Genomic DNA, 22851 nt, shown 5'->3' with positions numbered 1-22851 from the left:
GCAGATTGCACCTGGTTGGTGAACCTCAGTTGTAGCTTACTACATCCCAACAAGAAGCCACTTATGAAAACGCTGGAGACCAAACAGGCATGCAAAAAACTCTTTGACAAATAGTTTCCCATACGAATTTCAGGTGGAGGGAAAAATCTTAAGCTGCCCATAGCCATTCACACCCTAACATTGCATACATGAATAAAGCTAATCAGTAAAAGGACATTAAAATGTCAGTTAATGGAACTGCTTAAATACACCGATCAGTCTTTAAAAGCTTCTTTAATTGGTCTTCACAAAGAATATCGTGTTCTTAATATTAGTTTTGTTTATGTGTACCTCATACTAGCTTCTACCCTTTATTTGTAAGAAAGCATGCTAGTAATACGTGAATAAAATTTTATTCAGAGGTACGAAGTAGTGTTCTGATTTTCTTTAACGTACATTGCTAATGATTTTTTGCTAGCTAAGCCAAACTCTTACAGTCTAATTATTTCCGTATGGGACTACGAATAGGCCTTGCAAACTGCAAGTAAGACCTTCAGCGAGTCCAGGAGTGTCTCCACCTCCTGCTGAAGCTGTGAATTTTTTCCTTAACCAATTACAGCAGCACTAACTCAGTGCAAGACCTGAGACATATGGACTGCAACTTTTCATTTCATTCTGTATAGAAAGTCCAATCTGTCCTCAGCCTTTTGTCACTCCGATCTTTATTATTTCCAGTGCTAATTACTAGTGGAGCCTGGAGCAATCCATCTGCTGAGAAGAGCCGACGCTGCACCTTATGGCATGGTCTCCTAAGGAAGGGAGCGGAAGCGTGCTCATAGCAACAGGCTCCCGGTTTGCTTCTTCCTCGGACAGTTGACACTGCGGGCTGGGTGGATGCTGGCTGTGCCTGGTGGAGGGCAGAGCTGGTATGAACCCATGGCCCCAGTCGTGACTGGCACCTGCGGGAAGCAACGCAGCCGTGCCTGGGTTAGGGGCACCCCTACACAGTGCGTCTTCCTTGGAGAAGCACAGCCCCAGAGCTGGCGGAGCTGACAAGCTGCCAGCTCTGGCCACCATCCATCTCCTGGCCGGCACGTGCCAGCAGGCACCACCCTGCAGCTCTCCCCTGCACTTGGCGGGGTTTGGCTGAACGACAGACTCCCTTTCAGAAAGGAACCCCAGCTTGGCTTAGGGCCTGTGAACAACACAAAGATCTTTTGCTTCTACTGATAAGCTGCCCAAATAGCTAACCATGCAAACTGTAGGGCTGTTTTGCCTTATTTCTTGCTATGCTCTTGTTGGCTGGGGTTTGCATCCTGCCCAGAGGAGTTGCCTTGTCCCTCTGTCAGCAGACACAGACTGCCATCGAGCTGCCTTTTGAGTTTCTTCTGAATAAGCTGCCCAAAAATTTCCCCGCAGTCATCTTAAATTGTGAGCAAGTGAAGACAAGGACCTCACGTCTTCTGTGTTGGCGCAGCGCACAAGGCTGCCTGATGCTGACCACAGTGCGGGGGCTTTGGGCACTGGAGGTTTCCTTGCCGCTTCCACAAGGACTCGTTAGCCATAACCTCCGTTACCACAGTGCTGCATTTCTCTCCTGGGCTCTTTGCAACTCGCCCAGGTTTCTTCCTGAAGACGCTGAAGCTGTCTCACCGCCGCAAGCGCGAGGTGAACCCTGGCTCTGCGTGGCTCTCGGCCCTCCCTGGCCTCCAAGGATGGACCCGGCGCTGCCGGCCATGGCGCTGCAGGTTTCAGCCACCGGTCATCCACATCCACACTGGCCTCACGGCTGGCCAGGGCTCAAAGGTTTGACCTACAAAGGTGACCTATATAGAGCAGCCGGCTTGCTCCTCAGTACCCCCCTTGCTAGGCTGAGTGATCTGAACTGATTACATCCCCCGTTTGCTGGGCTGATTTCCAGGGTCTGCGTCCCAATAGCTCTTCCCATCACTTCCACGTCCCTCCTCAAGCATGAAACCAGCGTCCGACAGAGTACCCTGGACAAAAGCATACCACTGGTACTCTCAAGTGCCACCAGACCTTCCCACATCCCTCCTGGTACAGCATCTGGAGTCTGGGCTTCGAGTTTTAACTAAGACACGTGGCTTATTTAAATAAATAGTGCGGGTTATGAAACACCAGAGCCATCAGAAAGCTACGGCACAGCCTCTCCCTCGCTGCCTGCGGCATTTTGGATCTATCCTGGAAGGAGCCTTCGGCCCATCTCCGTGGGGAGGAGTCTGGAGGGGCAGGGGCTGGACACAACGGGGCGTCACCACGTCTGCCCCGGGAACCAGTGACCCCCTGAGCCCCCCAGAAATGTCCTCTCTCACAGCAGGCCTTGAGCACTGCCTTACGACAATGATGATAATCAAACCACATGCTCCAGGGCTTTGGCCTGCAGAAATAAGGAAAGCGGGTTTTTTGGCTCCTGCCCACTGCACAATTAACTGAAAGTATGTGGAGGCTTTTCATTTGTTTGTGTCTCTTTGACTTGTCCCTCATTTTGAAGAAAAAAAAAAAAAAAAGAAAAAGAAAAAACACTCGCAATTGGGTGCAGGACCCTGGGCCACAACGGCTGCAAAGCCATAAAGCATGTGCCCTGCTAGTATGCCCTGATTTCCCTTCAGGAAGGGGTTTCTGCCTCCCAACCCACCGGCCTGACCTGGGGGCAGGGAACAGATTGGGCAGACACAAAGGGTTTGCTTCATCCTGCACCAGGGGTTATGGCTCCACCACCTGACCTTCTGCGTGCCCACCACCTGCCTTCTGGCCCCGTCCTCAGTGGTGCCATCCTGAGCAGCTCATTATTCCCCCCTGCAGGAAAAACTGAACGACAGCTTGCAGGGGACATCCACTCTGCAGGAAAATGCAGAGCCTCACAGAAAGGCACTTCTCCCTGCATGGCACCGTGTCATCTTCTACCTGTCAGTAGTGAGGCAGTCATGAAAAGCCCAGGAGACGGGAAGGAGTCGCCATGGAACTGTGCAGGTCAGGGGGATGGAGCCCGGCCATTGGGATGCTGGTTGTAGGCTTAGTGTGCGGCAACCAGTGCCTGCAACCCCTCGTTGGATGGCGACCATCGGCAGCCTCCCTGAGGGGATGAGTTACAGATGAGGCAAGCCGGAGCAGAGCTCGCATCTCCTTCCCTCCTTAAGGAATGGCACCACTCGGACAAGGATGCGATTCCCATGAAAGAGTGATTGAAAACCAGATTTAATATAACTCCCTCTCCTTCCCTTCCAGCCTTACCTGCCTGCAAATGTTTTCTCAGCACTGACTGATCTGAGCACTGTTATCTGGTACATACCTTGAGATGAAGGTTTTGATGGAGCTTGATTGCAGTGCCATAAAACCATTCACTCAGTTATGGCTCTGACAAACGGATCCCTCTGAGCTGCTGAGTTTAATCAGTTTTATCATTTATTATCAGCACGTTCCTGTTCTGGGCTGGTGAGAGAGCAAAAGGGAAGGTATCCAAATAGCATATTTTTGATCTGGCTCAAAACAAGGGCTGTCAACAGGAAAGTTTCAGATCATTTGGGTTAAAACCAAGTACACCAAAGCTTCCAAATTTAAAAAACCAAACTACTGTATTCTCCTCTTTTTGTCTCTTGTCTGGATTTTAAAGAAACACCAGTATCTCTCAGAGGGAAAACAGTTCCAGCACATATCTAGAAAGCTTGCAGGATGCTTTTCCCCAAAGCATCAGCAAAGGAGAGATCCGGAGCCACCAACCCAAGTTTACTGGCGAGTGCTCAGCCCAGGTGCCACCTCTGGCCGGTGAGGACCAGAGCAAGGGTTGGTGCCGCGCCACCCTGTGTGGCAGCGGGTGCCCGCAGCAAGGCTGCACCCCACCTCAGCGGGACCCGGGCTGGCAGATGCACCATCAGGAGCAACGGGAGGTCCGGCTTGCAAACACAGCCCTCGGCAACAGCCTGGGAGCCGAGACAAGCCTATCTCGTGGGCAATTGCCCACTCTGCCCTGCATGTGTCCTGCTGAGTCCTGTACAGAGCCAGCAAAGGCATATAATGTTGTTAGACAAGTTTAAAGTTCACTGATACATCAGGTGCACTGTTAAACACCCGTCCTGATGGGTACAGTGGTCCTTAGCGCACACGTTTGCCTCAAGCTGGGGTTGTAATTGTCATTACGATGGACAGCCCGATTTCACTAGCCCACATGAGTCTGCACCTGCCAGCAGAATTGCACAAACGTGACAGAAATGAAAACCAAGCCCAGCTTAAGTCTTCAGACTTTTCACCTGGTTTTCAGCTGGCATTGAAGGCAACAGAGCTGAATCATTACAAGTGTACCATGGTTGATACAGGCTGTGGCGCTAGCCCATAGCCATGATTTTTAAAGAAGCATTTGGGGCACTACAACACCAGCAGGAACGGTTCCTACACCATTTTTTTCTGGAGCAGAAAGCTCTGAATCCAGCTGAACACAACAAGCTAATCTGCTGTCAGGCATGGCGTTGGTATAAAATGGGACGTAAGGGAAAGCTGATGCAATATTACCTTCAAAGAGACTGAAAATTCAAAAAAGCTCAACAGACATGAAATAATTTTTTACACCATTCCTCTTTGAAATGTTTCCTCTTGGTTTCAAGATGAATTCCAAGAAATGAAATATGTTTTCCACAAAAGAAAAAATGGCCATTCAGTGAACATTTATTTCTTTAAAAACCTGGAACTGATCTATAATGCATTGCCATGTCAGCATCTGAAATAAAATTATAACCATTTTACCTTTTTTTTTTTTTCAGGGAAACCTTGTTTATCAGCACAGTCCTCCCTCTACCTGCCTGCAACCCTGCTCTACTACATTATTTTCTGTTACCTAAGAGTATTATTAGCAGTAATTTAGTAAATTGAGCAAAACCACTGGCTCCACAAATATTTATCAATGCCTTTTAAATATTTATACTTTAGAAGACGTACAGGTTTTTTTCCATGTTGGGTGTTTGGGTGGGTTTTTTTCAGGTGAATGACAGTGAATATTGGTAGCCAGATGTCCATCTTCCCCATGATCTCCCAGGTGAATTAGATAATTCACACTTTGTGTCTCTCTGTCACTGGACAGCTTCCAGTTTTTCTTCTTTGTTGCTTGAGGGCTTGTCCAGAATGTGAGGAGGGGAATTCATGGATGAGAACCCAGCCTGTGGAGCTCTCCTTCACCCGCTCTTAAAGCGCTCCTTTCTCTGAAGGCACGCCTGGTTGGAGTGGGCATCTCCTTATTTTTGTTCTCTAGGCTGGTGCTCGCAGCACTCGCCTTTGATAAGGGGCACCCCGAGTGTATTTATGAGTCACTAAATAAAATAAGTAGCCGGTGGGAGCAGACCCCGCTCAAACGCCAAGCCAAAAAGCCCCGCTCCTCATCCTCATCCTCTGTCCCCTCGGCCGCGGCTTGGCTCTGCCTGATGGCAGCCACAGAGCCCGGGTCTCTCTGCAGCCAGGATTGCCACGACTTGCATCTTCACCTTTAGCCCTCTGCCACTCTGCCCCGTGAAAGGCAAGCTTGAAGACGTGAACATCGTGGGAGTGTACACAGTGTCCAGCTGAGTATTTACATATTTATTTCTCATTGCTCACTTGCCAGGTGACTTTTTATGAATGGCATTTTTTAATCATGAAAAGGATATTTAAAACAAAAAAAAAGCAGACATTTTCAACTTGCTCTGCTTATAAGCATTTTATCTTATTTCTAGTTTATATTCCCCCTCTCACCTCTCCTTTTTCCAAGAGAACGAGCCTGTGATCTGCCCTGGATCAGGATGTGTTGTGCGCACCCAGACATGGGGGTGTCAGCACCCCCACAAGCTCCTCTTTTGCATGGGTCAGGCCAGGAAAACTGGCTGCCCACAAGTTCAAAGCTTGTTAATCTTTAATGCAGCACAGCAAAACATAGATGAGCAATAAATGTACCTGTCCTTGTTTCCTCTTGCCCATTAAATCAATGCCCTGCTTTTTGGGATTCGGGAAATGGAATTGTAACTAATAAAGGAAAAAACCTTTCTATCTGGAAGCAGTCCTTGCACTAACCACTGCAAAACATATCCCATAGCATTTTACTGAGCAAATGAATGTTGTCCATTTGGTTCAGCCTGCAGCTCCACAAAGCGCAGCTCTGCCCATCGAGGGCATTCACCTGCGCACAGCCGCTAAGGACACAGACCCCTTCTGCCGATATCATTTAAAAGTCTCAGTGTAATTAGGTATGTCAGACTCATGTTTTCCCACTCTTGTCCCCAGGCTTAAAAATGTGGCAACACTAGTATTACCACCAGCCTCCTTTCCAGCGCCCACTTGAGCACAGAAAAGCTGTGGTCGGGCAGATGAACCTACGCTTCTGCCATGGGGTACCCATTGCAGCCTCGCTGCCTCCATGCCCTGAGGTCTGCACAATCATCACAGGGAAATTAAAAACAAAAAAAATGCAACAAAAACATACAGCAGTATAGCAGTGTGTGATGAATGCCTGAGAGAAATATGTACGTCCAAATCGTCAGTATTGGGCTTCAAATATTAAACCAACAAATTTCTAAGCAATTGGAGACTTCAGTATCTCTAGCTCAGTTAGGGTAAGGTTTCCCCTTAAAGCATCAAACTGGGATGCCTGCATTTTCATCCTCCCCTAAATTTCTAAGTACATAGTGCTGCGCTTCTTGTGCTCCTGGAGGTAATCATGAAGCCTTGCTACTCGTTACTATAAAGACACTTGGGGTAAAAAAAAAAAAAAGAAGCTGATGCACTTTCTTAGATATCTAAGAAGATTTTTAATGACCAAACATATCAAAACTAGATAGCTCAGCAGCTTTAAATAGGTACATACTGCACTTTTCTGCGATATTTTGAACGTTAACCCATGCCCTCTGCAATGTACTTAGTACACAGCACATTAATATGAAGTGACTTTTTAGGACCATCTATCACTTTCTACCCCACTCTGCAAGTCAGCTTTTCCACCATCCCTGCCTAACCTATACGAAACAACAAATACCCGTCTACTTTCTTATTTCGCTTGGCCCCTCTCAAAATTTCACACATTAGGCAGCAAGCTTTCACAGCATTACAGTCAGCCACAAAATCAAGACAGACAGAACAAGGACTCAGGGCAGCCCCAGCAAGTTATGGGTTCACGATACAGCAACAGGCACTAGACCAACAGCTTCAGACATAATTTATCTCTAAATGATGATACCGTGACAAATACGGATCAGTAGCGCTATCATCTGGCCTGAAACAACAGCAAATCCAGTAATTCACCAACGCTAGGCTAAACTTTGCATCTGGGTGCACAAAGACTTACCTGGGGGTGGCCAGCAGGCAGCGGGCAGGCAGCAGGGCAGGGCAGGGCAGCTCCTCCCATCGGGTAGCTGGGAGCAGCCGACAAGCTCAGGGAATCCCAAATTCCCTGATGGATAGTCCTCTTCCAGTGCTGAGCTGCAGAAGCATCATGGGGTGTTTGGCAGCTCTCACACCCCAGCTCTGCTCCCTGCCCTGTCCCGGCTGCGCAGGGGGCCTGAAATACCTCACAAGGCAAAACCCACTCCACACCTCTTTTGGTGTTGGAAGTTCCCTTTTTGGCAGCATCCTGCTGCAGAGGGTGTCTCTAGACCCCTGCACACAAAGGAAAGAGATGAAATGGTTCCTTTTAACAAAATTTAAGGCAAAATTTGAGGAGGTCATCGAGCTTTGCTTTTGTGAAACATCTTTTTTTTAATCAAACTTCTTTAGAGGAAATGACTTGTACAAAAAAAAAAAGTCATCTGACTCATGGAAAAGAATTGCTGGAGTCATTATTTTTGCCCAAAAGGCAGCTGGGTTTTTTTTCTGCGAGCGAGCCACCACTGAGAGACAAAGCCTCCCCCTGCTCCCTTGGGTACGCCATTTGCAGACAATTTCTTCTGCCGGGCTTTTGCCCTCCAGTGCCCTACCACCTTCGATCACAACCTAACTGGCACACCAGTGCGGTGGGGTGTTTAAATATGTCAACAAGTACAGCGTCTTATTGAACTTTTATCTTTACTAGTCTCACTGAGGTTAGGGAGAGTTTGCTGGGCAACACACAGGTCACCAGTGATTTTCCATTATCCCAATTTGAGGCATTAGCAACAAAACACCCTCAATTGTGGTGTCTGATGAGCACTTGGTGAGCATAACCCTCCCCTGCAGCCTTTGAGGTCAGATGGCACCATGCGAAAGCAAGAGGCCACGAGCCCCCAGCCCACAAAAGCTATTTGCTTGGCAAAAGCTTAATCAAACATAAGGGACAAGTCACTGTTCAAGAGCGAAGCCATTTCTCTGATAAGTCATCTCTTAATGCCGCGTTGCACCAATATTTCCAAGGCCACTTCCTTCCATGCGCACATTTGCAACAGCGCCTAATTTCAACAGGTGGCAAACAAGCCAGCTTCCTTCCCATTACACCCCATGACCCCTCAGTGGGTAAAATATAGAAAAATAAGCATAAAACCTTGGTTTATAGGAGGTACGGTTGACTTCTTGCAAGCGAGCAGAAGACGGCTTTACATTTGCAGAGGCACTCGCTGTTTCAACGCAGGAGGCTGAGAAAGGGGCTCAGCAGCTATCACCCCTGGAGCTGCTTCCCCCATTCTGGGGCAGGACCTGGTGCCACCCGGGGTGGTGGCACCAAGCAGGGAAGAAGCACTTGCTGAGTTTCCGCTGTCAGCTTCACATCTAATTTGGAAATGAAAAATACAGCCTGACAGGCCATCCTTTAGAAGTCTGTGACCTTCATCTACGGCATGTCGATAAGGCCTGCTGCCAGCTTTTGGGACTCGGACACACCCCACGGGTGACTGTCGGGTGGGCCTGTCTGTAACCCAAAGAGGCTTCGCCACCTCCTGGGGGATTATCCCAGCACACATTTCTGAGTCCCGCCTGCTGACGCCAATGGGGATCAAGTGTCTGCCAGGCCCTCGTGATGTTTGAATAGTAGCGGACAAGACTTCAACATGCACCCTTAAGACACCATGCACCAAAATACCTGTGTTTTTAGCGTAAGTCACTTGAGAGATGTTGATGCTGACATTAGGTATAGTAACAGTCAGGCAAAGATCACTACAGGTTAAAAATGTATTGCTAAGAGTAGGAGTGCAGAGCACTTTGCTAAAGTTACACAGCATTGGTTGAAATCACTCTCTCCAGCTACCTCTAATACACTACAGACATCCCTAGGTAGCAGATTTCCACCAGTGAAAGCCTGGTTGCTAACAGCAGGCAGCTTCTCAAGGGAAGTTCCCAGCTTCCTTGCAAAGTCCTGCAAAGTCTCGGTGGTGTCACCACAGGGAAAAGCCACGCAGCAGCGTGAAGGGGACCTGTCATTCCCCGCCTCACCAGCTGCTTCCTCTCTTCAGGTGAGAGACGTTTCCAGATCCTGGAAATATTCCTACTGCGATCCTATTTCTCAGAATGCCGGGCGGCCTGTCTTGTATGTTCAGTATACGTTGTCGTATGATCAGCCATACTCTTTCCTTGCTTTATTTTTCATGTGGTTCCTCATGACATGTAATGTACGACGTGCAGTGTGCATCTGCTGAAGAGACATTATTTCCCCTTCCTCTGGAGTAAGTTCCTTCTCCAGCTTTATTTTTCTCTATTCTCAAGCACAAGACAACTGTTAATACCCACCATTTTTTGGAATTCCAAATTTGGAAATTTGGAAATTTTGCTGGACTACACCAACCACAGTCCTGTCGTCTCCTCTCGTAAATTAGACCGTGCAAGCCCCTGATACCTGGAATAGCTTTTCCTCGATCTCTTGGTGTGAATTCGTCCTTTTTGACCAGGGGTTCAAACACAACACAGTACCTGCCCCAAAGGAGGTGCCACTGCAGTGCTTTGCAACGTTACTCGGTATTCCCTTCACTTCTGAAAATAGCTCCTTAGCACTTCTACTCATCACATTTCTCTTTGCCACCGCTGCATCACATTACAGCTCCCCGTGGCTTGGAGATGAACCCTTGCACACAAGCCTTTCTCCTCCTGTACCAGTCCCAGGAGGATGGGCTCCCAGCTTGTAGCAGTGTCCTGGTTTCAGCTGGGATAGAGTAATTTTCTTCCTAGTAGCTGGTATAGTGCTGTGTTTTGGATTTAGTATGAGAATAATGTTGATAACACCCTGATGTTGTAGTTGTTGCTAAGTAGTGCTTATACTAGTCAAGGACTTTTCAGCTTCCCATGCCCTGCCCGGTGCAGGGAGGGGGCACAGCCAGGACAGCTGACCCAGACTGGCGAAGGGGCTATTCCATACCGTATGGCGTCATGCTCAGTATATAAACTGGGGAAAGTTGGCCGGGGGGCAGGGAACTGGCTGGGCATTGGCTGGTGCGTGGTGAGCAATTGCATTGTGCATCACTTATTTTGTATATTCTTTTATCATTATCATTATTATTATCATTATTTCCCTTCCTTTTCTGTCCTATTAAACTGCCTTTATCTCAACCCACAAATTCTACTTTTTTTTTTTTTTCTCCCGAATTCTCCCATCCCACTGAGGGGGGGAGGTGAGCAAACAGCTGTGTGTGTTTAGCTGCCTGCCGGATTAAACCACAACAAGCAGAAATTCTTTTTTGCCCACAAAGCTCATGGTGCTGGTACTCCATATCACCAGCTTTTGTCTCACTTCTGTCCTTCAGGGCCTTTTGCTTCTTCTGGGCCACCGTCCTGTTCTCCTCCACGCCGGCAACGCTCCCCAACTCCTCGCCAGTGCCAAACTTCATCAGCACACGCATCCTGTGCTGGGGCCGCTGGTTAAACACAATCCCCAGGACTCATCCTTGGAGGCCTTCGCTACCCTAGGCACGTCCCTGCCAGCTCCGTGGGCGGCTGCCCTGCCCCTCCTTCCCCACTGCCTTCTCCTCTCCTAGTGCTGGGCGTCAGGTGGAGGCGTCCTTGCCACCTCCAGCAAGAGCCGGGCGCTACATCACCCACCCCGCCACCGTCGGCATGGCTGGGTGACTCCCCATCCAGATTTCGGCCACCCAGGCCCCTGCGGTCCTGCCAGAGCCGCTTCCTCCAGCTCCTGCATTTGTCTGCGATGGACCGCACTGGCAGCTGCCCTGAAAGCAGCCCGAGGCTGGCCAGAAGCTGAAAATAATTTTCTTTTACTGCCCCTAGCTTTCATCAAAATCTGATTAGGAGCACATGGACGCCAGTCCCAGACCCATTTAAGTTGGATGTAGCCAATATTAATGCAGCACGCCACATCATTAAAATCCAGCAATGCTATAACCCTTATGGAAAAGTACCAGAGCACATAGAAAGCCAAAACTCCTCCAACACACCATGCTCCATCATTGACTGCTGGGAATCGCTCATATGCAATGACCAGAAGATGCTTCTTAGCCCAAAAGGGATTTTTGCCCTCATTTTCTTCCTCATTTTTCTTGCTTTTCCTTCCCTCCAACCCAGACCAGGTAAGAAACACCACCGAGTTAGTGCCAAGCTTTCACATCTGAGACACTGCTGCTAAGTTAGCTGTAAGGGCTGGAAGAGCACCCCTTTTTTGGGAGCCCAGGAGAAGCACCACCAGCAGCCCGGCCCTTTCCAGCTGCCACCGCACAGCCCCACGCGCAGCCCTGCTGCCTGCTACTTGCTGTGCCCAGCACATCAGCCTCGGCTGCCGCTGTGGGGATTATCATCTCCCTGCCCAGAGGGATGCTGGAAGAGGATGCATCTGCTTTATTTGTTTCTTTGGAGCTTATTGTGGAGGTGATTCACTTTTGTTAAAATTGAAAATAAAATAAAAAAGAAAAAAAATCCCCATGGGGAGGGGAGGGGAAATACAGGCTGGGGAGCAAGAAAGAAGGTAGCTCGTGTGCTTTGTGCTGCCTGGCAAGCCCTGGGACTGCTAACTTTATCAGGGTAATGTGATTTTGAAGACTAAGGGCAGCAATAGCAGGCTTCACCATTGCTCAGCATGCTGCTCTGGCTCTGTGCTCACCTGCAGCCTCTGCTCTGCCCCACCAGGAGCTGGTGGGTGCTGGGGGGTGGATTTTGTCACACACTCACACACAAACGCTCCTCCAGCATGGTAAGCCACTATTAAGAAAAACTATATAAACTCTCTTCCAGCCTTACTGCTCAAACATTGCAAAGCTTCAAGGTCAAAAAGAAATAAAAAATTTCCCCAGAAAGCTGGAAATTGGAACTGACAGAAAAATGGCATCCGTCCAGCATCCCCTCCTTAAAGTCAGCAGAGCAGAAACTGCTGTGCTTTGCTACTAGCTCCACAGCCATCGCTCTGCGTGAGCAGTCAGCTGGGGGTTGGGTGCTCCGGCTTCGACAGCTGCCCTCACCTTTGTGCACTCCCGGCTCCGCTGTATCCCAGTATCTATCTCTGAAGCCACCGCCTGTGCTCACTGGGACTCCCCTGTCACAACAACCCCTCCAAGGCTGCTTTTGCAGGGCAGGCAGCAGGTGATTGCAGCGGGAGGGATGAATTCCTCCCAGCCCAAAGAGGAGAACAGGTCTCAAGTGCCCAGCTTGGGCCATCACCAGTCAGCTTAAACTACTGAGTGTTGCTGTCCAGAGCTGTTTGCAGGAGCGACAGGATAGTTTTTATTCCAACGCTGAAAGCAGCATGATTCACCAGCTGCCCGTGCATAGTGTTTGTGATGGGAGGAAGGCTTCCTGGGGCTCCCCTCGAGCTGTGGTTACCTCCCAGCCATCTGAAGGGACTGAGGCGGTTGACCCTCCCCAGGGGTCCCCTTCTGCTGCCCCAAGGTGGGGACTTGCTCCACCTCGGCAGCCGGGAGCTGAGCTAGTGACTCGGGAGAGGGGAAGCACCTGCAGCAGCATGCAGCTACAGGGCTTCTGCATGGGGTGTACACCGGTGTGAGGTGGGTCGCCGACACACCCACCCTCCCAGGCAAGTTTTCTCTTCGATCTTTGATCTGCCGAGCCCCACTTGGGTGCTAAGCAGCTAAGGAAAAAAAAAAAAAAAAGATGTTCTTCTAGGTTCTTGCATTGTTTTCTGCCTCCAGGCTTCCTTTTCTGGGGTTACATTTTTCTGAAGGATTATACTGCTGAAAAAATAGAGATGCTAACGCCTTTTTTCCACACCTATCAGCAAAATAACAGCTAGCTAACAGGAAGGCACTCTGTGTGACATCCTTTTCTACTTATATAAAGAAGTAGCTTCTGTAATTTCAAAAATATGTTCTAAACTTTTTCAATGAAGTAGGAAACCCAGATAAGTTCTGTTTAGCTTCAAAATCTATTGCTTAGTAAATGTGTAAGCCATATGAATCTGACTTCAATCCAATGACTATAAACATATATATATTTTGCAGGACAGCGTGACATAGGTGTGTGTTGATACATGCTTATGAAACTCTGAGAGAATGGAGATGCTGACATAGTTGGTATTTTTTAAGAGGAATCCCCAAAGAGCTGTTTTGCAAGTGCAATCCTGATCTATGCCAGTGAGCAACAAAGAGGGAAAGGTGACCATTTTTCCAGACATTTCTTCCGTAGGCTGCTTAATAGCAGAGTTAGGTAAGAAAGCAGTGAACATATAGTGTAAAGGAGAAGGTGGTTTTGGTAGCTCTCAAATATCAATATGGTGGAAAAAAACGTAGACATTAACATCTTTAAAGTGCAATGGACAACTCAGAAGCAAAAGCTTATCAAAGAAAGAAGATGCAGTTATACGTCCATCTTTCAATCAGTGCGTTGATACTTTGATTTTATTCCCGTAAATTTTTTGCAAGTATTTTCTCACTTTCATAGGGCAAGTAAAGCGCAAGGAAGTTAACTGAATAGTCTGTGGTCAAAAATGGTTTTGGATGGGCTGGTATCAAAACTCAGTCTCTCTTAAACTTGGTGACAACTTCATTCCTCACAAATCAAACATCCTGAAAGAGAAAGGTACCATTCCTCAAAGAAACTGTGGTCACTGTAAAGCAGTTCCAGGTGTTCTCAGAGATTCATCGTTCATGCCTCTGAGATAAGGACTCCACGGTTCCCTCCGACTTTTATCCCTGGAAGTATTTAAAAAACGTGTACATGTGGCACTCAGGGACATGGTTTAGTGGTAGAGTTGGCAGTGTTAGGTTTACGCTTGGACTCGATAATCTTAAAGGTCTTTTCCAACCTAAATAACTCAAAATATTTAGTGACAGAAAGTCATCACCACGTGCAAAGCCATGGTTGGTATGTTCTGAAGCAGGGGAATGCACAGCAGGCAGTCCGCATCTAGTTTGGACTCTAGTGCCCTTGATCTGTGGTATTAAGCGTGTCATCCTACCTCTGCACCTTACTTACCCCTGAGGAAAATGGAGACAGTTAACTCAGTAAGAATGAGAGTCTCAGCTGAGAATCGCCGCCTCCTCCGTTTGCTGTATGCACAGCAATGGCTTTGCAACTGGAGGAACAGCAAGAGTTCTTCAAGATATTTATCAGCAAACCACAAAATTCCAATCTGCCTTCTGAAGAAATTACTGTCTTGAAGTTTCAGCTTCCCAGGTTGTTTGTCAAGCGCATTTCCAGCCTTCTGAATTTGTCAAAGGACGCAGATAAATAGTCTTATCTTCTTTAACACTGATATTCTTGCAGTAAGGAGAAGACTATTAGCAAGTATTATCACTTGGAAGGCAGGTGAACAGATGAGGAGGCTGGAAACGTGACCAGAAACACTGACTGGGGGCTAGTGCTGTATTGGCAAAATTACTGAACAATTTAATTTCTCTCCAATGAATTTCCCTCAGAGTTTTCTTAGGAAAAAACCTCTTACATAATTTGTTGGCTCACAATTGCTCTCATGCAAGAGACAACATGGCCCAGGTTGCCTTCTGGACCTGTTATTCAAAACCCTTTATTACGAGGAACAGAATGAAGCTCCTAATATTTATTTTCCTAGAGCGCAAGCCGTTGACTAGCCCTATCTACTTAGTTGCTTTGTGGTGATACTTGTAGTCACTTCTTTTACACTTCAGCAGCCTGTTAAACTTGACAATCAATCGTTTTAAAGTGCAGCCAGCCACCATCCTATGACATATATGGATCTGTAGAAGCATAGCTTGATGCCTTTCTAATTTTAGCTTGTTTCAGTATACTAGAAGTTTCTAGCATCAATCGTCCAAGGAAAATACTTTACATACCAAAGTGTCACAAAAAGCAGCATGCTGTTTTGCGTTTAACTGTGGTGCACCAGGATGATTTTGCATCCACAGTCTCCTGGAGCATGTGGAACGCCGCGCACCGGGCGCACCCTGTTAACCGACTGCAGCTGCTTTCTCCCAGTAAAATATCAATGATATGAAAATGCAGACAGTATGTTTTCAAATGCATTTAAGTCAATAGTTCATATATTTGTGCTACTGTGCTGTAGTTAGAAAATACTTAATTCTTTTCCTAGTTGCACTAAATTACTGCAGAAAGTATTAGGCTTGTGTAAGCAGAATTAGCGTTACGGCTACAATCACCGAGCAGCAGCCAGCTTTCAGTTTATCCTTTGCATACTCACAACCTCCTTTTCGTCTGGCAGAAAAGACGATCAGCACGTGCTAAGGAGCATCATCCCAAGGAAGGCACCGAAGAGCTGTGTGGTGAGTACGACCACCCGCTACCCGCTTTGCTTTTTCACCACACACGGAGCATAACCTCAGTCACCCGCTGAAGACCAGGGGAGTGCGTCACTCCTGTACGGGAGGCTTAGCATTCCTCACATTCCCTGACAGGCTTTCCAGATTATACCCTCTCAAGAAGATGGTTACCATATTTCTGCCTTAACAACTAATACCTGAATATGCAAGGTGTGGTGTTTTTATTTCAAGCCCAAAGCCTTTGGGCCTGCTTGATGTATCGAGTATGCTCAGGCTCTTTGTGCTGTACATCGGCAGCGGGAAAAGTGGTGCCCGCGGTTCACCAGCCGTACAGAGCTCAGAGAGCCCGGGGATACATCAAGGCTACCACGAACACGCCGGCTGTTGCACAACACACGCTTACTGTGCTGGATTTACTGCATTTCCAAAGCGATTAACAGTTCTGTTTCCATTTTGCCTACCATACTCCCAAAAGACCAGCCTTTTGCTCAGAACTACTGCAGCAATGACTGGCACCCCAATTTGGCTGCCGGCGAGATGGGGAGCATTTTCCCCAGGAAGAGCAATCACCTGCAGGAATATAAGAAATGGTCAGATCAGTGGCTCACCTAACCCAGTACTGAGTCTTTGAAAGTGGAAATGGGCCATGCTATTTAGGGAGACCAAGTCCGCTGCCTTCAATTTCTTCTGCCCCCAGCACCCACGATTCATTGGATGAGGGATATTGGCGGACACATCCCAGGCTGCGGTATTCACTTATGAGCCTCCCGTTCCTGACATTGCCCAATACTTTCTTGGGCCTGTTGACATTGTCAGTCTCCGTAACATCCTGTGACAACAAATTCCAGAAGTTCCCAACCCAGCGTATAAAAAGTGCTCTCTTTTATCTCTTTTAAGCTGATCTACTAATTTTATTGTGTATTCTAACTGTGTATACTAATTTTCATTATAGCATTGCAGGATTTTTTGCCTAACAGTTCTGCATTCATCTTATTCATGGCCTTTATGATTTTTGTAAATGCCTTGGCTTCCTCTCCAAGTTGGAGAGTCTTTTCAGTCTCCTCATGGAGCAGCTGTTTCATCCTCTCTAATTGTTGTTTTCTCTGTACCTCCTCTTACGCCACTATGTCTTCCCTGAGATGCAGAGACCTGACTGCACAAAGTGCTCATGATGTCGACTCCGCAAGGCTTTATACGGCAGCAAAGCCACGCCGTCCTCCTGACGGTGCCCGGCCTTTTCCTGGGTCTTGGCCGCTGCTGCATGTTGAGCTGATGATTTTGGTGAGCTGCAAGTGAGGACTCCAAGGTCCTGCCCTCAGCTGGACCTGCCAGCTCTGAGCTCAGCATCACCTACAAGCGTGAGAACAGCGCAGACAGAGCGCACTCCTTTCCCATCCATCCCCTCCCAGCAATTGCAACCTTAGATGTATTCTGAACAAAAAATGTACCCACTCAGGAGATTCAGGAAACCTCCACAAATTTTTCTTCCTCTTTATTTGTTGAATTACTGTTCAAGCACTCGCAGTATAGGAGATCTCAGCTTGAAAAGCCAGCCTCTTCTTGATCAGAGTTAGGCATAAACTTGTGGTTCCTTTCGAGGTTGTTTTGTCTATGAAGCTATGGACTACTTCGGCAATAAGCATTTCTCATCCCCTCCCTTCCTCGATAAGAAGTTTTTATGAATCTCATAAAAGGTAATTGGACAAGGGACGGAAATCCAAGCTCCGTCTTCCTCAGTGAATTTCTAACCAACAGTTACAGCGTGAACGTGGATTAATTTCCTTTGCCTCCCTGGCCCAGTGAATACAGATGTATCCATGAAGACTGACAAGGCTTCAGTAGAAGGGACTGGGACATCTCTTTCCTGCAATGAAGATTGTGTATCCTCGTGGTTGGGGTCTTATACACAACAGAAACAGCAGCAGGAACGTAAGGCAAGGTGAAGGACTTTGTGTAGCCTACAAAAATAACGATGGAGAAAACTTAACTTTACAGATCTTAGCGCAGCTTGCTAGGGTTAAATTAATGCTTTTGTAGACAAAGAACAGATATGACAGAAAAAGCATTTATTTAAACTGCTGTACAATGGAAATCTCAATCATTTTCAAAAGCCAGCAGAGGGAGAAGTGACTCACATAGCTTGTATACAGGAAGCCTCTTTGCAGTTTTCAGTGCTGAATTTTTCTCTGAATACATCACTTGTGTGAGTGCAGTTATCTGCTGAGTGGCAGCAATGTGTTTGGCAGTAGATAAACACGGAGAAAGACATGGTTCCTGCCCTGAGGAGCTTACAATCTAAAATGCGACATGGACAATACTATTCCAACATATAACAATCAACTGAAATATTATCAGTCAGATATAAGAAGACCCATTTTAACAAGCAATTGGAATACCAAATATATATATAAAGGCCGCAGGTAGGACAGAGTGGTGTCTTTGTTCTGTTATGTATTTATATGTTCATATGTCTACAGGCATGAAAGGTAGTGATGGTTTGCTTGAGAGAGTGATTTTATTTTCTTTGGTGGGGCTGCTCCAGCTTGTGCTTCCTGAAAAAAAATAAGGAAAATTAGATTAGAATTTAGCACTCCTTCTGAGATTTTACATGTCTGAACACTGGACAACATTGAGATGAATTAATTCCCATGCAACATAGGAACCCAAATTTGGGAGAGGTAGCGTGCAAGAAGTGACAGATTTTCTGTCCTGTTGAGACGCTGGGTCTCCACATCAGCATATGGTTCGTGAAACCTATGGCAACTACCTCAGAGGCAGAGTTAGCTGGGAATCCTGCTAGTTCTAGAAAGAGCATATCACACTCTGTGTCTGCAATCAGGAGGCAGTCCTACCACCCAAGGAAAAATCTGCTGGAAATTCCAACTTTCTTGCAGGTTAACAGTTTTTCCCTAGTAAGTGGTTGTTTGATCTTTATTTCTGTGCAGAGGAGAAGAGACAGTAGGAGAAAGAAGAAAACCCAAACAACATTAAATTTGAAACCACGTGCTGACAAAACTGAAGCAATGCGGGATGCTCATACATCTATACAGGCACAAATTCTGCCTCCCATATGCTTCCTGTTTTGAGGTTTTAGAGTCACATTTGGCCTAGTTGCTCAGGCAATCAGAGTATTTCTATAGTGTGTCATATTTCTGGTCAGGCTCCTCTCCCTTCCCCAGTAATTTTTTTTTTTTTTTTTTTAACATTTCATCTGAGTTTGAGAGAGGGCTTCATTTGAGACATGAAGCTTTCAAAAGTTTTGGTGAAATCAGTAGCTGAGTAAGAGAGGACAGAGACAAATTCTTATCCCAGATGAAAGAGAAGCTGCAATCAATCTAACGGTTAAGCGTACGTTTGGCCCATCGGTTGGGCACTTTGTGGATATATACTGACCACTTGCGCAGTACACACCTAGCGTGCTGCGTTGTGCATTGCTCGTACTTCAGGGCCACAGCAGAGAGCTAGGGAATACCGTGGGAAGATGCTAAGGAATAAGCCCAAAGTAGATGTCAGAAGCCTGGCAGGGAGGTGAAGGTTGTAGGAGCAACAGGGAATGGATCGAAGGGCCTACAGTATTTGGTGGATATTAGGGATCACAGAGACAGCTGTGTAGGAAAGTCAGCTTCATTGATGCCACAGAAATGGGGAAACCTAACAGAGTCATGAAGGGCAATACTTCTGACTAACCGTTATGTGTCAAATATATAATACCTTTTTTTGGTTTTGGTACATCCTTTCCATTCTTGTCATTGCATATAACAACAACATGTACAAAATTTTCAAGTTTATGTTATTTTAAGAACATTTAGAAACTGTGCTGGATATCTTAATAGTTACCTGAAAACCTGTTCAAGAAAGAATGTGTCATAGGGAACTGTACTAAGACTCTTCTTGCTCCTCTACCTCTTCCTTTTCTTCTCCCTCGTCCTGCTTCTCTTCTTCTTCCTTTTTTATAGAAAGTAGTTGTAGTTATTATGTAGGAAATGAAGGAAAAATAAACAGTCTTCAAATGCAGAACTCTGTTTTTGCAACTGTTATGTTTCTAGTAAATGCAATATTATTACAGCTTTAAAAATAGAACAGAGGAGTAATGTATAGAGTTTTTAATCTTAACATGCCAGGGCTCTAGCTTTGTGGAGTTAATAGGCAAGTGCTGGAATACAAGAACCCTCTTCTTAGACAGGTTAGAACACAGTACATGGTTAAGCTGTACACAGATGTTTGAGATCAAAATGGGAATATGAAATGTAGGTAAATATGACAAAAAGTTTAGTATTTTTAATTATATGCTTTCTTGGAGCAGTAAACAAGTCAAGATTCATGGCACAGGAACTAGACTCCTGAATAATCTAAAAATCATGCGGAGTCAGATAATACAGCCTTGTTTCTGTTTCAAAAGTTCTTATTTCTCTCTTTTATAAAGGAGAAATGTCGCAATTTAAAGGCAATAGCCCTTTCTTTCAGTCAACCAAATGGACAGTTACCTGAAAGCTAGCATTTACGTAACACAGACAACAATCTGTGTTTATTGTCTTTTAAGAGCTAGTAAATAAAGCTTCAAAGTGTAGTCCTGCTCTGGAAAAAACAACTGAAAATGGCATTGTAGGCTTCTCTGCTCCTTCTCTTCCAGCAAACTCTTGATCAAAGGCACTCCATCTGTATGTACAAACAAGCTTTATCTCAAAGTGTCATACCTTCATATACTACCTAGACTACAAAAATTGTGGGAATTTCTTCCTGGTGTAATCAACCAATCAAAGAACACATAATTAGTTTTCAGTCAGGACTGCAGGTAGTATATGAGCAGCACAGACCTTAGGTTTCCCTCTCAGGCACAAACTGTCTATAAGAGAGTCACACCTGAGTCACTGAAGTAAAAACTTGCTTAAACATGTGCTTGGGAATGGACCTGTTGTAATCAAGATTCCTGATTTTAATCATTGTTTTTCAAGGAAAACCGCTGCACTAAGGGATCATCCCTGCAAAACTAGAAACGTAACGCGAATGTCCACACAGGTCAGCTGGATTAGAAGTTCTCGTGCCAAAGGAATATTGCCTCTTTCAGCATCTTCCCCCAGGAAAGGTGCCTTTCATTAGAACTGCTTGAAACAGGGCCAGGCAAGCTCACAGACAAGCAACATCTTTCAGATACTAACAACTTCAGTTCAAAATTCAAGTCAATTACCTTTTACAGAAAAAATGGGTATTTTTCTTCATTGAAGCATTAGTTAGTGGTGCTGGGGTGCACTAATCAGCCTTAACAGCCCTCGCCAATCTCACCAGGAGCTCCCACGCTTTGCCCATAGGTCCAGGAGCTCTGTTTCAGCTGCCAGGTCCACAATACATAACTCTGACAGCAGGCATGTGTATGTATACACATGTATATATACATGTATTGCAGTTTGGAAGTGGGAAGATGTGAATGTGTCCTCTTATTAGTTGCAGGTTTGTAGTGGGAAATAGCCTAAAGTAATCATTAGTTTTACTGGGAACACTGAGGAAACATTCAAGGCATAAACTTGCAATGCTGGGCAAAGCAGAAAAGTGTATAAGGATTTGCACCTGGGTCTCACAAATTCTGGCAAGGAAAATATTTCCTTTACAGGCAGAACTGCCTAAATTGTCAGAATGACTCTCTCACATTCATACCACTGAAGATGTAATCAGCATGGTGTTAGTTAGCGATTGTCAAAGATATAGCTGTCTTGGGAGTCCTTGGCAAATTTTATTAAAGAATCTGTGAAAGACAATTTCTCTCCCATTTACAGCTTTTAATGATTAAAGGCCTGTCTTTGTTCCCAAACAATAAGACTATGATGTGACCAATAATTTTCTCTAGCAGAATATAATACTAGTATATTTAGTTTCATGAATGAGAATTTACTCTCTTGGGTGAAGCAATGAGACTGAAAAGGAATTAAATGCACACAAACAAAAGATAAAAGCAAAATGTCCAAATATACTATACCCCTGTTGCTGCATGTTCTTCCTTGCTTTCCTACATAAGAGATACAAACGAAAAGGTTTAAAAGATAGATTAAAGAAAGAATATCAGAGGTCATACAGACAAAACATAGCAGAAATTAAACACTGAATTTAGGAAAATTATGTGGAATTCAGTAGATTTATTTTGAGATAATGTCCTCTAGATTAACTTACAAAGCACATTTAAGCTAAGCTTTTACTTTGAAAAAGGACTATAAAATCATTAAATACAGCTTCCTTTTTCTCAGATACTTCCAACCAAATCTGCTTCATTGACAAGCAAAGCATTAGAGCTTGGGTTTTGTTTGATTTTTCAGGTGGGGTTTGAGGTTTTTTTGTAATTAGCTTGTCTGCAAAATGAAAGTTAAATCAGAATTATACAGAGCCTTATCTATGTTATATATCATCACTCAGAATCTGGCTTGCAATTCTGTTAACTGTTGTAGGCTGGAACAGATGCCTTGGCTCAACAGTACTGGGGAATAAGAAATAATACAAGCTGGGTTTAGACTGTGGATTGAGCAAAAGTGATGAAGAGAAGAGATAAAAAAGAGAAAAAAAATATAAATGTACAGTGAATAGAATTTAATGTTAGATACCAAGCTGGTTATTGGAGAGAAGAGCTAATCTCACACAAAATCCCAAAGATAAAGGGCAAATAATAGAATAGTACCATGCAGAAGGCATGACCGGTTGATACGAGTTTGCATAGAATGAATTGAGATAAGGGAGTGAGCTGCAGTGCCAGGGTTTATATATGGCCTGGGGAATTGCTGAGGCAAGATACAGACTTGCATTACAATATGATTTTTGAACATGCTTCTAAAATAATTCTGCCCTGAAGTGAGCCTTATCTGTACTGCAAACTGATATAACTGGGACACCACTTAAAAAATATTCTAACCCCCAAGCTAAAATCTAAAGTTAAAATCAGATAGTAAAAATAAAGGAAAATTATTACCGTCACATCTAGTGACCAGCAGAGCCCTTGCTGTGCCACGTGCATAGGAGGTCACAGTCTTTTCCTCAAAAAACTCAAAAACAAAGGGACAGACAAAGCAAGAAAAAGGGACACTATATCCAAACAAAATGGTTCCTCAACTTTCTCCATCAGAGGATGGGGATTAGGAATGAAAAAGTTTAGGAAGAAGTCAAGGATAAGCTTGATGAATTGATTAGGGAAGGAAAGTATGCAACAGGTTTAAGGTGAAAAAAAATGTCATAATCTAAATAAACCCTAGTGCAGCTGTCCCTTGGCAACCCAGGCTGAAAGCTGTTTCTGTTATTTACTACTGGATCTGTGTAAGGG

The 22851-nt window shown here is 45.5% G+C and overlaps 2 protein-coding genes and 1 long non-coding RNA gene across 3 annotated transcripts in view; 1 reads left to right on the top strand and 2 right to left on the bottom strand.

Annotated features, from left to right (window-relative positions):
- Nucleotides 1–15615, bottom strand: part of B3GALT5 (beta-1,3-galactosyltransferase 5) — a 34915-nt gene extending 19300 nt beyond the window's left edge. The window contains exon 1 of the mRNA XM_087758027.1: nucleotides 15479–15615. The gene's annotated coding sequence lies outside the window, so the exon portion shown is untranslated. The remainder of the gene's footprint in view (nucleotides 1–15478) is intronic.
- On the top strand, nucleotides 15199–17456 carry LOC148055730 (uncharacterized). Its single transcript, XR_015704824.1, has 3 exons — nucleotides 15199–15285; nucleotides 15500–15560; nucleotides 16703–17456. It is a non-coding gene; the product is annotated as an uncharacterized LOC148055730 (long non-coding RNA).
- Nucleotides 17457–17606: 150 nt separating this feature from the next.
- The window catches only part of SH3BGR (SH3 domain binding glutamate rich protein), a 29337-nt gene continuing 24092 nt past the window's right edge, over nucleotides 17607–22851 (bottom strand). Inside the window, exons 5-7 of the mRNA XM_087758030.1 lie at nucleotides 21526–21555; nucleotides 19395–19502; nucleotides 17607–18109 (exon numbers count right to left, since the gene is read on the bottom strand). Of these exons, the coding sequence (XP_087614156.1) occupies nucleotides 19437–19502; nucleotides 21526–21555 (96 nt within the window). The 3' untranslated portion in view covers nucleotides 17607–18109; nucleotides 19395–19436. The remainder of the gene's footprint in view (nucleotides 18110–19394; nucleotides 19503–21525; nucleotides 21556–22851) is intronic.

The sequence above is a fragment of the Nipponia nippon genome, unplaced genomic scaffold (genome assembly GCF_047370975.1).
Source record: "Nipponia nippon isolate SJK-2023a ecotype South Korea unplaced genomic scaffold, ASM4737097v1 scaffold_2, whole genome shotgun sequence".
NCBI classification, from domain to species: domain Eukaryota; kingdom Metazoa; phylum Chordata; class Aves; order Pelecaniformes; family Threskiornithidae; genus Nipponia; species Nipponia nippon.
The sequence above is the reverse complement of the archived record's forward strand: the minus strand, read 5'-3'. Positions and strand labels throughout refer to the sequence as shown.